Raw genomic sequence first — 14,987 nt, forward strand, 5'->3', positions numbered from 1 at the left:
CTCTCTCTCTCTCTCTCTCTCTCTCTCTCTCTCTCTCTCTCTCTCTCGCTCTCACAATCTTTCTCTCTCACAATCTTTCTCTCTCTTTACCATAGGGAGGTTAAGGATGAGCCTGCAGCTGCCTATACCCTGGATCAGTGAGTCTTACTTTGTATGCTTTCGAGTGCAAGACCCTGTCTGTAGACCAGGGGATATTCTAAAAGAGAAACTGACTTCTCACATTTGAGGGTAGCATTTAATTGCTTCCCTCATCGATTATTTCAGCTGATTTTCACAACAATCCTTTAGGGTAGATAGGGTAGGGGTTATTTTCCCCATTTAATAGAAATTTAAATGGAGGCCCAGAGAACGCTAGCTCAAGTGGCTAGCTCAAGGTCATATTGCAAGAGAATAGCAGACCGAGGACCAGAACCTGTATGTCTAGACCTGCCCCACTTGTGCTGTTTTATCTGTGCAAGCTGTCAAGCTGGCTGAAGGTCAGACTCCAGAAGGGATCCGGAAGGACTCGAGATTCTAAAGGCACTTTTTCTTGCATTTTTCCCTGGCCTCAGGGCCAGGCTGAGTCCAGTACTCTTAAGCCAAGGTACTATTATTCCCCTCCCCATACAATCCATACTACTCTGTGGGAGAATTACCTTCCCCATAAGTCCCAAGACTAGATTCAATCTGTCCACGACCACCTGGATGACCCGTTCAGATCCTGAATCTTATTTACCAGTGTCCCACCTGGGACCAGCCACACGTTCCCTGGGGAGCCTTATACTTACCTACCTCTCTCCCCTTCCTGGTTCCCTTAATTGGTCTAGTTCGGAACCTTGAGTGAGCCTCCTTCTGAAATAAGGGAGTCACTCAATCTCTCACCTCCGAATCCCTGCTCATCTCCTCACCACGCTACTCTGGCCCCGCGCTCTTAGCGTGTGTTACAAACTCGCGCCACTACCCGTGGCACCCAGCGCCAGGCCACTCAGCCCCAAACCGCTGCTCATATTTTTGGCTCCTGGCGGATCTGCCCCACAGCGCAGGAGCTGGTGCTGCAAATCCCACAGCTTGCCAGCCTCTTAGACCCGTATTCCTCCATCCAGCATCTCTCCTCCCGCTACAAACACCTCTTCTCTGCTCCCCTCAGCTCCGAGTCACTGAACATTTTACAGCCCCAGGAAGGTCTGGGTCCTTCAACTCTGCACTGCTTCAAGTCCTATAAGGCTGGGCCTTGAGCTCCGCGCCGCTCTGCCTAGTGTCCTAAAGCTCTGCTGAGCTTTGCGCCCTACAGCTCCGAATCCCCGAGCTCTCCCCGAGACGCTCCGAGGATTGGTGTCCACAGTCTGTACATCTTACCGCCGAGTATTTCTGTGTACTTTGGGTTAGAGCTTCTCCGAGTCCTACAAACCCAGGTGCTCGGCATGTCACAGCTCTGAGTCATTCACTCCTGTATCCTCTAGGTGATCTGAATACTTGTTAATTTACTAAGTGCTTCAATGCCGTGCGCAGGTCCTTGTTCCTCAGTGCCTCACTGCGGCACTTTCCACAGGCTCAGCGCCGCGATCCCCTACTTCGTGTGTTTCCCTCAGAACAGCATCTCAAGGCTCCTGTCTACAACCCCTTTCTATGTGTCCCTCGGCTCTGCGTTGCTTCAAATCCTGCAGCCCCCTAGTACAACAACCTCTAGACGATCTGTTTCCCACCGCGCGCCGCACTGCTTGGTCCCCAGCCCTTCGGCTCCGCTACTACTGCTGGATGTCCTTACAGCTCCTCACAACGCTGGGTCTTCCATCTCGATGCCTTAAGGGCCCGACACAACTCTCTCTCCTATAGCCTGTCCTTCTTCAACCAATGCTGCTTCGCGCGGCTCAGCATTGACATCTTTTGGAGTGCGTCCAGCCTTACCTCGGCGCTTCCCTCAGCCCCCGGCCTCCCTTTGTCTCAGTCCGGCTCCCCATAGCCCAAATGTCTTTCCACGTTCTACAGTACTGCGATGCTCAACATGTACCTACAATTCACCCGGTCCCAGCCCCCTCATTCCCCAGAGCTGCTTCCCCCTCCTTTTCTGTCTATAAGAGCCCAGCGCTCCTAAGCCTTAAGTATTTTCACTTCATGACCTCCAGCCCCAGTTCTCTCCCCAGATGCACACTCCCTCCCCCCACTTTGGGGAATCGAGGTTTGGGGAGGTCGATTAAAAATATCAAATGATGGCTAGACTCTTCCCGGGCCCACCCTATGCATGTATTTTGATGTTTAAATTTTGTTTCGTTTAGTTCTCGGGGACGATTTCGTTGTTCCCGGAATTAGGGTGGAGCAGACGAGCCGATGCCAGCGGCTCTAGGAAATAACTTTGAACCCAGTGGGGTGGATGGACAGCCAACCCCGGCTTCTCCCTCGGGGGTAGGACAGTACTCGCATTCTCGACCTCTGCAAGCAAGTGAGAATTCGACCCTACGTCAGAAGAACGGGCGGACTTGGAGCTGCAGAGGCCAGGCGCAGCTACTGGAGAGCAGAGGGTGAGAGCTTCAACGATCCACTGAATCCATAGGAGTGGTTGGAAGAACTCGATGAGGACCCTGCTCTCTGGCAGCACCAGGTGAAAAAGCAGAACATCGAAAGCCTCAGCGGCAGCGCACCCACCGGACGGGAGTTCGCGGGTCCGAGAACAGAGGGCCTAGGTGCTGAGAGTTTGGCGGGATCCGAACATCGGGAAGCCAGTCCTAGAAGGATTTCGTTATCTGGAGCAGAACGGTTAAATTAATGTGCTTCAAGAGCCAGAACAGAGGTCTCAGCTGCCGGGAGCTTTCTGGGAGAAAATGGGCCCTGACAGTGTCGGGCTTGAGCTCCTCGATGATGGGAACTTCGATGTTTGAGTGAATGGATTATTAACATAATTAACAATAACGTGCTGAGGACTTCTGATAATTGAAAGGTCTCAGGAGAGTTATCAGGAGAGAGAAAGTCCCGAAGGAGCTCTGGACTCAGGAGACTGAGTTCGAGCCATGTCTCTGTGTCTAACTAGCTGTGTGGCTGTTATTTTTCTTGACTTTAGTTTCCTCATCTGTAAAAATGAGCCGGTCGGCCTTGTTTAGACAGTCTCTAAAAAAGTCTCCTTCTACTTCTAATGTCCAGTGATTTTGGATCGGCGGGTGTACTGGGGGCTCGGGGAATAGAGGTAGTTGGCGTGATGGGTGGTTCGTGGATGGGATCTGGGCTCAGCCTCCTTCCCCAGAAAGCTTTTTGGGCCCTTCGAGGGTACTGGATTAAGTCGCTTTCTCAGGGAAGCAGAAGCAAGATCGAGGTCCAATCTAACAATCCTAGAATTGAGTTCGAAGGTACTCCTTGTTGTCAGACTCTCTTCAGAGCCAGGGGCCCAAGTGAATGCTGGGGAGATGAGGACGGGGGAACACGAGTCCAGGTATCTGTGCACGGAGCCCCTTCCTGACTCCAAGGACATTGCAGGACTAGGATAGAGGACTGCGAATCAAAGGTAGAAACTGGAATCTCAGATCTTAGAGACCTAGCAATACTCTCGTTAGGGCTGGGAATTATCACTCCTGTTAAAGACAGTTACAATCAGGGAGCACCAAAGCCCCAGTGTCTCCAAGATTCCCTCCCCCATCGAGCTCCTTATCTCTAACCCTTTTTCAGCCCCTCCGAGGCTACTTTCCCACCTCCCAAAGCTGACTTAATAATGATAGATAAATAGCGCTTGAATTCGGTGGTGCAAATATTATCCTTTACATTTTATTAATGGGGAAACTGAGGCTCAGAGAATTGAAGTAACTTACTGACGGTCACACCTGGAACCCAGTGAATTACCATTTTCCAGACCAAGGCTCTTTATACCACACCTGACTGACGGATCTCCCAACCAAATAAACCATAATGTGTCTCTCTCTGATTCTGAAGCTAAATCCTGTGGTGAGACTGGCAAAACGGAACGAAAGACCCCATTGCTCTTCCCTTCCCTACTTCTTTGGCAATGGGTCCCCCGCCGTGGGGAGAGGAGAGTAAGTCCTTTTCTGGGAGAATTTATGTTCACTGTGAGTCGGAAGCAAGGCCACACATACTGGAGTCAGTTTGCAACGAAAGTTTCTTGGAAGATGCGAGCGCTGAATTAAACGTCGTGGGTACTGATGCTTCCGATTAACCGTGGCTTTGCCTTCTTCCGTTTTCCGGGGATTTTTGTCTGAGGCGGTCAAATAAGGGGGCGAAATCACCACACCCCACTTTCTCTGCCTCTTGTTTCTTCTCCCAAATGGCTCTGTGATTAATCATTTAAATACACTATAGGATCGTCCTTCCTCGAGGCTACTAATTAGAGGAGCATCGGCTAATGGGGCCTCTTCCATCCTTGAGAAAAGTCTGAACGTTGTTATGGGCTCAAAGCTGCCTATAATTACTGTAAATCTGAAAGCGAGCAGCAAGGGGGACCAGGACCCTTCACTCACTGATTCCCCTCCTCTATGACTCCATACCCGGTCCCCAAGGGCAGGATTTTTAGTGTGGGGGTGGGGCTGGTAGGGCCCCACTTAGGGAGCTGAGACAGGAGGAGACCACAGTGGGGAAGTGCAGGAATAGGGAAGAAGAGAGTAAAAGGAGATCTCTAAGGAAGGAATGGAAAGAGGGAAAGCAAAAAATTGCCCTCTCCCAGCTTGGTCTGGAGAGTGAGGCAAGACTCACAGCTGACACAGAGACAGGAGCGCCCATACACATGTAGATAAACACAACAAAGAGGCTCAAACACTACTTGTTACATACAAGCGCAGACAGTCACATGAATGCATATGGAAACACCCTAGGACACAGACAGGGACACACATAGGTACGGATCCCAAACCACATACATATGGAGACAAATAGACACAAAGACCAACCCCCCCACCAAACCTAAATACACATAAACATAGAAACAAGGGTACACAGGCAGGGATCACAAACAGCAGCCTAGATTTGCAGAGACACAGGGAGGTGCCCATACATCATGCAGAAACATAGTATTCATTCACATTTTCACAAAGAGAAGAATAGAGACATGCACACACTTATATTAAACATGCAAATACACATACTAAGATAAGACAGGAACATGCATATGTGTGTATACACACATATATGGAGACACATATATGGAGACACACTCAGATGTCCTAAAACACAGAGATTCACACAGATAAAGGTACAGCACACAGAGATATCCACACAGCAGCACACATACTGCACAGACCCACAGATTACACAGACCAGCACACACACATACACACATGCACATACGTGCAAACACACAGAGACCACAGTCTTGTTTTAATTAGCTGCGCCCCTCACTCCCCAGCGACACCATTGAATATACACAATGAAAACATTTTAAACAATTTAAATAAGTTCCCCAATGGAAAATGATGTCAGGCATTCTGAAAAATCAACCATGGCCCCTGGCCTTGGCCCCTGGCTCTGTTCTCCTCTTCAGGTGCCAGAGAGTGTTTCTTGGGGGACAATAAGTTCCAAACTTGGCCTAAAATGGGTCACTTGGGCAGGGAGTAAGGCAGGGCATGACCAATGTTGTCTGCCACCTCGTACAGAATTGGGAGCCTCTGAGATATGATTAAGGCAGAATAATGTATGCAAAGAGTGCTGGACTTAGAACCAGGAAGGTGTAGGTTCAAATCCCACAGGAGATGGGCAAATCAAATAACCTCTCTCAGCTTTAATTTCCTTGTCTATAAAATGAGAGGGGTTGGACTCAATATTTTAAGTGTCCTTTTAGCTCTAAATCTATGGTCACATGCTCCAATGAGCCTCTCTATCTTAAATGTCACCCTCAACTTTCCTCTGTATACTTCATTCTCCTAAGTTATGAATTGGTTCATATTAATCTTGGGCCCTCCTTCACCTTGGGTCCTAACTCTAAGACTTGCACAGTTAGTTGTCTTTTCTGAATGTGTGTGGGAGGGGAGTGGGAGTGGAGGGGTTTATTTTTGCTTTATACACCTTCAGGAACTCCCCTAGGAATTTCTACCCTTAGTCCTCAGTCCTGAGAATTCATGATGCCCCTAGCACTCAACTTCTTTGTCAGGTTACTTTCTCTTCACACTTTTACTGCCCACCAACTGGCTTATGGATGTCACAATAACAAAAAAAGTTTTCATTTTATAGGATGTTCAAATATAAAACAGAATTGGAAGGGACTTTAGAACACAAAATGCTAGAGCTGAAAGGAACATTAAAATACAAAATGTTAAAACGTAAAACACAGCAAAGCTAGGAGGGACCTTAGAACAGAATCGGATTTCATTTTTCAGATGAGGAGAGAAACAAAGAAAGATAAAGTGATTTTCCCAAGATCGCATAATGAGACTGACTGATCAAGACAGTCCTGGGTAGACTTTTTCTACAACTTGCTCATTTTACATATGAGGAAATTGAACCTCATAGAGGGGAAGAAATGCCTTAGGTAACACAGCTAATAAATGTCAGAGACACCAAATTCAGGTGTCTTGACTCTGAGTTCAGTGGTTTTTCTACCTATTACATAATTACTTCATTGAGGATCTACATGCAAGGCCTAGTCACAGTCCCTTCTTAAAGCACCTACATCATTTCAAATAATGTTAATTTTCCCAAAAGGCCCAAATGCAAAAGAAACATACCCTCTGACCCCTGGAATTTCTCCCTCTCCTTAGCCCCTCTTCTTTTAACCCAGATCAATTTTCCATCTTGTAGAATGTAACAATATACATATAAAATACTTAATTTGTTGTAAACAAATGATCCGAAAGAATTCCTTGTCTTCATTTTTCTCCATCCCTTCCTCCCTGCCCTACCCCTACCCCCAGTGGAATGTGTGGGAAAGAGTATTAGATTTGGAATTATAGGACTTGGATTCAAGTCTTCACTCTGCTACTTACTATGCAAGGCAAGTTCTCTCCTCTCCCAGTGTCTCTTTTTTCTTATCTTAAAATGAATGGGTTGTGTTAGATAATCTTCCACAACATTTCTAGTCCTAAATTCTATGATTCTAAAGTCTTAGACTAAGAGTTAGACCTGGGTTGGAAGTCTCAGGTAAATCATACTCCTGAGTCTCAACTTTCTTATCTGTAAAGTGGGGACAATTATATTTTGCACTACCTTTGTGAAGTGCTTTGTAATCCAAAAATACTATATAATTGTGAGTCTTAGAGTAGCAAACACAATATCAGTAGTACTTATTCTTCATACTGTGGAGTCTCGTTGCTTTCTGCCTTGACTCTCACTGTGCTTCATCCAACTCAGCTGGTTTAAATGTTAACTAAGACTAAGTTACTTTTGTTTTTTCTTAGTTACCTTCACTGACTGATGACTATGTTGTCTCTCTGGTCTCAGCCTCAACAGGCCTTTGCTTCTTGTCATCTTGCCCCACCACTTATACCAGTTCTGCTCCTGAGATAGTCACCAAGTCATTTTGTGTTTTCAAGCCTCAATTTTCCCATCTGTAAAATGAAAATAATATAATTTGCACAGCCTACTCCATAGGGTTCTTGTGAGGATCAAGAGCCAAGAATATGGACGTGTGGGACTTTTAGCAAGGCATTTAACTTAGCCTCTCTAAGCCTCATTTTCTCCATTTGTAAAACAGAATTAGTAATATGTGTATCCCTGGACTCCAGTGGACTCTGATCAAAGTTATGTTTTCATCATCATGGAGAAACTCTCCATGTGGAAACTCCCTTCACCATGGTAACTTACCAGTAATTTATAGCCTTAAAGAATTGCATGGGGCACTTAGAGATTAAGTGATTTGTCCAGAATCATACAGCCAAGCATATTTTGGAGGCAGCACTTGAACCCATCTTTCTGAGGTCAAAGCTGTCCCCCTATCCACTATGCCAAGATGTTTCTCAAATCAGAGGGGGAAAACTCAAAGTACTACAGAAAGAGAAGTTATCATTATTATGATCACTATTATTGTTATTTATAAGCAGTGAGAGTGGTGAGATTGGAGATGACCCATTAGTGGAAATGCCTCCTTCTTTCTCCAATTCCCTGAGTTCCAGCTCCTTCCCTTCTCTCTCTTCCAGCCGGTTTGGTACCAAGTGCGCCCGGTGTGGCCGCCAGATCTTTGCCAGTGACTGGGTGCGACGGGCACGGGGCAATGCTTACCATCTGGCCTGTTTTGCCTGCTTCTCCTGCAAGCGGCAGCTCTCCACAGGCGAGGAGTTCGGGCTGGTGGAGGAAAAGGTGTTGTGCCGCATCCATTACGACACTATGATCGAGAACCTCAAGAGAGCAGCTGAGAACGGTATCCATCCCCTCATCCCCTACCTCCAAACTCTTTTAGTCTTTTGGGCACTATATTCTTTTCTCAATCCTTCTGGGGTTGTCCTCAGGAGAATGGGCTGAGGATAATGGGGACAGGGTGTCAGGCTCTTTCTGTGCCCTCCCCTTTCCAGGGAAGAAATTCACAATGTAGGATCCACCTCTGCACTTACCTCTACCTATAACAGTATGTCAGAGCTGGAAAGGATCTTAGATCACAATGTTAGAAGAAAGCTTAGATTGACATGTTAGAGCAGGAAGAGAGCTTAAGATGTAGCCTGTTTCTAGCAGGAAGGAAGCTTAGAATGCAGCATGTCAGAGTTGGAAAGGACACTGGGCCATAGCATGTTAGAACTGGAAGTGTCCATGGAATATCAGAGCATGAAGGGACCTTTGACACTAGGTTGTCAGCTCTAGAAGAGCTTGAAACATAGACATTAGAGTTATGGGGGGGGGGGAGAGAGGGGGAAATGCGCAGGACTCAGAATCAAAAGATCAAGTTCAAATTCTTGTTCTGACACTTTACAAGACACCAGGCTCCCTACTGCTCTCTCAGGGAGTCTGACCCTATGTTCCCACCTTGCTGTTTTCCCCACCCCTTGTGACTTGAAGTACCTGATGTTGCCATGGAAATGATGCAACTCTTCCTGCTGCTTTCCACAATGCCTGAGTCCTGCATTGTCTCTGAGGGGGCTGCTGGCCAGATCTAACTCTCAATCCTACTGGATTGGTCCTCAATGTGGGTATTTCCTTGGTCACTCTATTTGAGGACCCATAATCCAGATGCTGAATCCACTGCTTCTGGGGAAAAGAAATGGGCAGGGACAGGGGGTGGAGAGGGTGGGGGTGCAGCAGAGAAGGTCATCACTTCCAGAAATGCTCCTACTCAAGTGACTTCAAACCCTGACTCTTCTTTAGTGAAATGTATCTGGGCCAACACATGATTTAGTATAGTCTTGGGCTTAACCTTCAAATCTCTGTACTGGTGATATACTTAGCCCTGCAGAGCCTACTTCTTGTTGCATGGAATCATGGGAAGAGTGCTGGACTTGGAGCTGAGAGAGTCTTGGATTTGAATCCCTCCCAGAGCTACCATTTACTAGCTATGCAATGTTGGTTAACTCTCTGAGCCTCAGTTTCTTACTTGCAAAATGGAAATAATAATTCTTGTATTAGTTAGCTCACAGGTAGATAAACATTAAAGTGATAAAGAAAGGTGAGCTATTATTCACAGGCCCCTATCTCTTCCTCATAACCAAAACAGATTAAGGATAGGAAACATTTTATTTATAGTGGAAAAGCAGTTAAGGCTTCTATATGGCAAATGCCCCAGTGATCTTTCTCACTTACCTGTACAATCACAGGCTTTCAACCTGGAAATCAGCTTAGAGATCATTCAATGTAAACCTGTCATTTTTACAGATGAGGGAACTGAGGCCCAGGAGGGATAACTGATTTGACCAAAGTTGCACAGGTTATAAACAGTGGAGCCTAACCCTTGCATCACCCAAAGATAGTATTTTATTACATCACCAAATTCAGCCTCCAAGTTCACAAGGGTGCCCTCCCTCCCTTTTTTTTTTTTTTAACAGACTCTAGTTTACAGACCCTGTTCAGAAATGGCTTCTGCTGTGGTGCCTTGGCCAGAGGAGGAAACTGTCTCCCCAGAATTGTCATTTCCCTCCTTACTATCTCTAGGAGCTTGCTTGGCTTTCCTCAGTTGTAAAATGAGGAGATTGGATCAGACACAACTAGGTCCCAATTACTGCGAATAATGAATTTCTTAAAGTGGCTGCGGGTATTTGAATTCACACTATTTTGAAGTTATAATTATGTAAAATATGATAACTGTCCCCTGCCCAATGGAAATAATGCAGTGCGAATTCAAATAACTCAACCACTCCAGGGAATTTGTTACGCATACTAATCGGGACCTTGTTGTTATCATTGTAGCTCCTTCCACTTTTAAATCTACTGATCCTAGGATCTCTCAGGTCTCATACAGCTTTAATATTCTGTGGCTTTAAGTTGTGACATTCTATGCCTTGCTATTCTTTTCAGATCTCAAATTCTATGTCCTGTAGTCTAAATAAAATGTTATGTTCTAGATCTTATTGCAATTATTATATTCTCCATTGTAAGGAACCTTCCAGCTCTGACATTGTTTTCTGTGGCTCTATGCATGAAACAGGAGGCAAGAAGGAAAGAGATTGCTCTTCCCTCCTTTCCCCACCTCCTAGCTCAGTCCCCACCCTTTCCCACTATGTCCCCCGATGCCCATGAATGACCAGGGCAGTAGACAATCCTGTAGGATGAGTCACAATCAGGGAGATAGGAAGGCTGGCAAAGGGACAAGCCTTTTCCATAATCTCCCCACCCACTCCAGGTCCCACCTTTCACTTCCTGGCCTTCCCCAAACTAGGCCTGCTTCTCCAGCTTACTGTAAGTGAGGGCTGAGAAGGTGGAGATGGTGTGTCTGCTTTCTCCATTAGCTCCCCTGCCCAACTGCCCCAAGGGGACAGAACAGGGCGGGGGAAGGTCAGTCTTGCCACAAAGCAGCTCCCTTCCCCTTGGAGACTTGCCAGCCCTAGCTTCCTGAATGACAACAAGGGAGGGAATAGGAAGGAGAGAGAGAAGGAGAGAAAGCCAGACAGGCAGACAGACAGACAGAAGTAGACAAAGAGACACAGACACACAAAAAGATAGAGAGAAGAGGGAGACAAAGAGAAATAGAGCTATCCCAAGCCAATACATGCCATCCCTCCAGCCAGTCTGTACAAGGGCAGAGAAATCAGCAAACCAATGTTGTAAAAAATGTCTTATATTAGAGAACTCAGGCAGGAGAAAAGATCAAAGGAGATATTCCTTCCAGAGTCAGCTAGCACATCCTCAGAAGTACAAAATCAGTCCACCTCATTTTACAGATAAGAAAATTGAAGCCCAGAGAGGGGATGCAATTTGCCTGACGTTTTACAGCTGGTTATTGGTGGGGTCAGGATTAGAACTCAGGTCTTTTAGCTCAATATTCTTTCCCATTACATTATAGCTACTTTTCTTTTCCTTGGGGAAACTAGGTGGCATAGTGCCTGGTGCTAGGAAACTAAGAGCACCAAGCCTGGAGTCAGGGAGATTTGACCTGAAATTCAGCTTCTGACACTTACTGTGTGACAAGTCACTTAGGGCAAGTCACTTAACCTGTCTCAGTTTCTTCCACTGTAAAATGGAAATAATAATAGTATTTATCTCCCAGGATTATTGTAAGGATTCAATGAGATAAGAATTGTTAAGCACTTCCCACAGAACCTGGAGCATAGTAAGCTCCATATAATTGTTAGCTATTATTATTCCTAATTAGAGGTTGCCTAAGGACTTGGCTTTGCTAAGCTACCATACAAGGAAAGTAGTAAGGGCAACCTGATTGTCTCCTATCTTAGGATTCTTTGCTCATCGTTTCATTGATGATAGGACTTCAAGCAGGGAGGAAACACAGAGATCATGTAGCTCACCTTATCATATTTTTTTGCTTTTTTTTTTTGGAGGGCAATTGGGGTTAAGTGACTTGCCCAAGGTCACACAGCTAGTTTTAGTGTTAAGTGTGTGAGGCTGGATTTGAACTCAGGCCCTCCTGACTCCAGGACCAGTGCTCTATTCACTGTGCCACCTAGCTACCCCTAGCTCACCTTATCATTGAACAAATGAAGAAACTGAAACCTAGGCAAAGGAAGGGACTTACCCAAGGTCACATGGGTGGCAAGTCAGAGCTGGGACCTCAGCAATAAGATTTAGAATCAGAAGCTCCCATAATAATCATCCAGTCCAGCCTCCTCATTTTACTGGTCAGGAAACAGGTCCAGAGAGAAAAGTGGAAGAGATAGCAGCCAGGCTTTCTAGCTCCAAATCCAATATTCTTTCCACCCTATCACAAGGCATCCTATTCCTTCGGAGGCATAAAGGGTGTCTATACATGTATGCAGGTATATCCATACCTACAAACATATACAGACACACACATATCTTTCTGTTGATTGAATTCTATAGATAGAAAAGTCAAACCTCTATCCTTAGAGTTAACTTAGGAACTCCCTGAAGATAGGCCCTCCCTACGGGACATCAGGAAGAGACATCAGGGCTTTCCAAACTATTTCATCTAACACAACCTTGTCCTTTTGCTGGGTAGACCGAATCATATGGTTTCTTTAACAAACATGGAGGAGATGATATATAACACATGAGACAAATGGAAGAGGGTGTTTGGCACCTGTTAAGAGCCAAATTTTAAATCCCTGACACTTTATACCCCTATTTCAAGCCTCCTGACTCGATTCTAAATCTTCTCCTTCCTTTATTTAGTCTGACTGTCTCTTCTCTCAAGGCTGTGGGAAAGCAGGTACCCAATCTGTGGTATATTGGAAAAGAGGCCTAGTTTATAGTCAAAAGACTTAGGTTAGAATCCTAGCTCTGCCAATTACTACCTGTGTGACCTAGGGAAAGTCACTTAAACTTTCTAAGCCTCAGTTTCCTCATTTGTAAAATAAAGGGATTTGTAAAATAAAGGGATACATCACCTAATGACATGATCTCTAAGGCTTCATTGAGACAGTGTTCCATCTATATTTCTTCTCCCTTCTCCCTTTTCAGGCAATGGAATCACATTGGAAGGGGCCGTTCCATCAGAACAGGACAGTCAACCAAAGCCAGCCAAGCGGGCACGAACATCCTTCACAGCGGAGCAGCTGCAGGTACTGGCTCAGGGCAGACTAGAGGCCCATCTGGATGGGAGCAAAAAGATGACTAAGCACAGCCTACCTCCCAGCTCCCTGATCTTCCCTCCTCCTCCTCACCCCAATTCCCCCCACTCTCTTCTCCAGGTAATGCAGGCCCAGTTTGCCCAGGACAACAATCCTGATGCACAGACACTTCAGAAGCTGGCAGACATGACGGGCCTTAGTCGTCGAGTTATCCAGGTGGGCGGAGGGCAGACACCCAATGAGAGAGAAGAGGGTGAGGCTGACAGAGTCAGAGACAGAAATCATTGCGGTGGGGCCAGGGCTGGTCCTGCTCCTCAGGGAGAAATAAAGCCTGTAAGGGGAAAAGGGAGGTATGAAGGGGTGGGAAATTCTTTGAGGAGAAGGCAGGTGGGAACTGAATCTGGACCTGATCTCTCAGACACATGGTATAATGGGAAAAAAGCAATGGATTTAGTCAGAAGACCTGAATTTGAATTCTACTTCTTTTTCTTTACTTTCTGCTTACTTGACACTGGTCAAGTCACTTAACCCCTGGGCTTTAGTTCCTTTCTGGTTAAAAATGAATGAGTTTCATGACACAAACATTAAGAAATCTCTCTGTAGCAATTAAGAGCCAAACTTTAAATCCCTGACACATTATACCCCTATTTCAAGACTTCTGCCTCTACTCTAAATATTGTCCATCCTTTAGTATGATTGCCTTCTTCTCCCAAGGCCATGGGAGAACAAGTGCTCTCCCCCAAAGGCAGAAGGGGTCCCTTCCAACTTTTAGTCTTACGACTCTTTGATTTACCCTTTGGCTCCTGGAGACGGTCTTGCTGTTTGGGGTGGGAACAACTCCCAAGCTAAACAATCCAGCAGAAAACACAGCATGGTAGTAGAGCTGGGAAGGCAGGACCCTAAGGGGAACAGGAATTTTCTGGGACATTCATCAGATCAAGAAGGATGGAGAACAAATTTCAACAACCTGACCAGTTGTGTGGGATTTTCCTTGGGGGTGGGTTGGGGCTGTCATTTCAGGTCTGGTTTCAAAACTGCCGAGCCCGCCATAAAAAGCACACACCCCAGCACACAGTGCCACCCTCTGGAGCGCCACAGTCTCGTCTCTCCTCTTCCCTGTCTGATGACATCCACTATTCCCCCTTCAGCAGCCCTGAGCGAGCCCGCATGGTCACCCTACATGGATATATAGAAAGTAAGTGACCACAGCCCTTAGGGTCTAGGGGACGGGAGAGATAGATAAAGCTTCTGAGTCTGGGGCCTGCTAAGCTGGGAGAAAATGATGTTCCCAGATTCCTGGGTAAAAATGGCTTTCTGTTTTGGTTCTGTTGACTTCAGGGCTTGATGAAAGGGAACAGATGAAAGTTGGCAGAAAAGCAATGAGGACCAGGCCAGGACTGACATTTGGCTAGGGAGAAGGGCAAAGGACAGTTCCACTGTAAGGGTCAGAAACAACACTCTTCCTCACTTTTCTCCCCTGTTAGACTTGAACTAGAAAAACATGAAAATGGTGTATTTGCATCCTGTCCCCCTCTTAAGTCCATCCTGGGTTTCTTTTCTCTGGCTCTGGAGAAGAAAGTCTTTCTCTTCTGAGTTTGGCTAAGGTTCCCATGAAATGTTTTCTTCTCTGTTTGAAAATAATAGAATCTCACAGTTGGGAGTGATTACAAAGGTCATCAAGTCCAATCCCTACTAGAAATAAAAACTGCCCCCTTTACCTCTTTGATAAGATCATCCAGTATCTGAATCTCTCTAGTGACTGGGAACTCATTACCTACCATAGGTTGCTTCTGTCACTGGAGATTCCTTTCCAGTCAGGATCTATAGCTTTGTCACTTGACCTTTTAGCTCTGTTGTATGGAACCATTTAGAATAATTAGAATCCCTTATGAGTCCTAATTCTTCTACCTCACACAAATCAAGTCAACTTGGTTGGTCTCATTTTCCTCAATTGTAAAATGAATG

General features: G+C 45.9%; 1 protein-coding gene across 2 annotated transcripts in view; it reads left to right on the forward strand.

Moving 5' to 3' along the window:
• LHX6 (LIM homeobox 6) overlaps window positions 1-14,987 on the forward strand; it is a 37,369-nt gene that overhangs the window by 10,402 nt on the left and 11,980 nt on the right. For both annotated transcript variants that reach the window (XM_069073752.1, XM_069073753.1), the window contains exons 5-8: window positions 8,037-8,257; window positions 12,913-13,013; window positions 13,143-13,238; window positions 14,043-14,217. In XM_069073752.1, the coding sequence (XP_068929853.1) occupies window positions 8,037-8,257; window positions 12,913-13,013; window positions 13,143-13,238; window positions 14,043-14,217 (593 nt within the window). The remainder of the gene's footprint in view (window positions 1-8,036; window positions 8,258-12,912; window positions 13,014-13,142; window positions 13,239-14,042; window positions 14,218-14,987) is intronic.

The sequence above is a fragment of the Petaurus breviceps genome, unplaced genomic scaffold (genome assembly GCF_028583685.1).
Source record: "Petaurus breviceps papuanus isolate PSGF00001 unplaced genomic scaffold, PetGlider_PUasm1.0 90879, whole genome shotgun sequence".
Classification (NCBI taxonomy): Eukaryota; Metazoa; Chordata; class Mammalia; order Diprotodontia; family Petauridae; genus Petaurus; species Petaurus breviceps.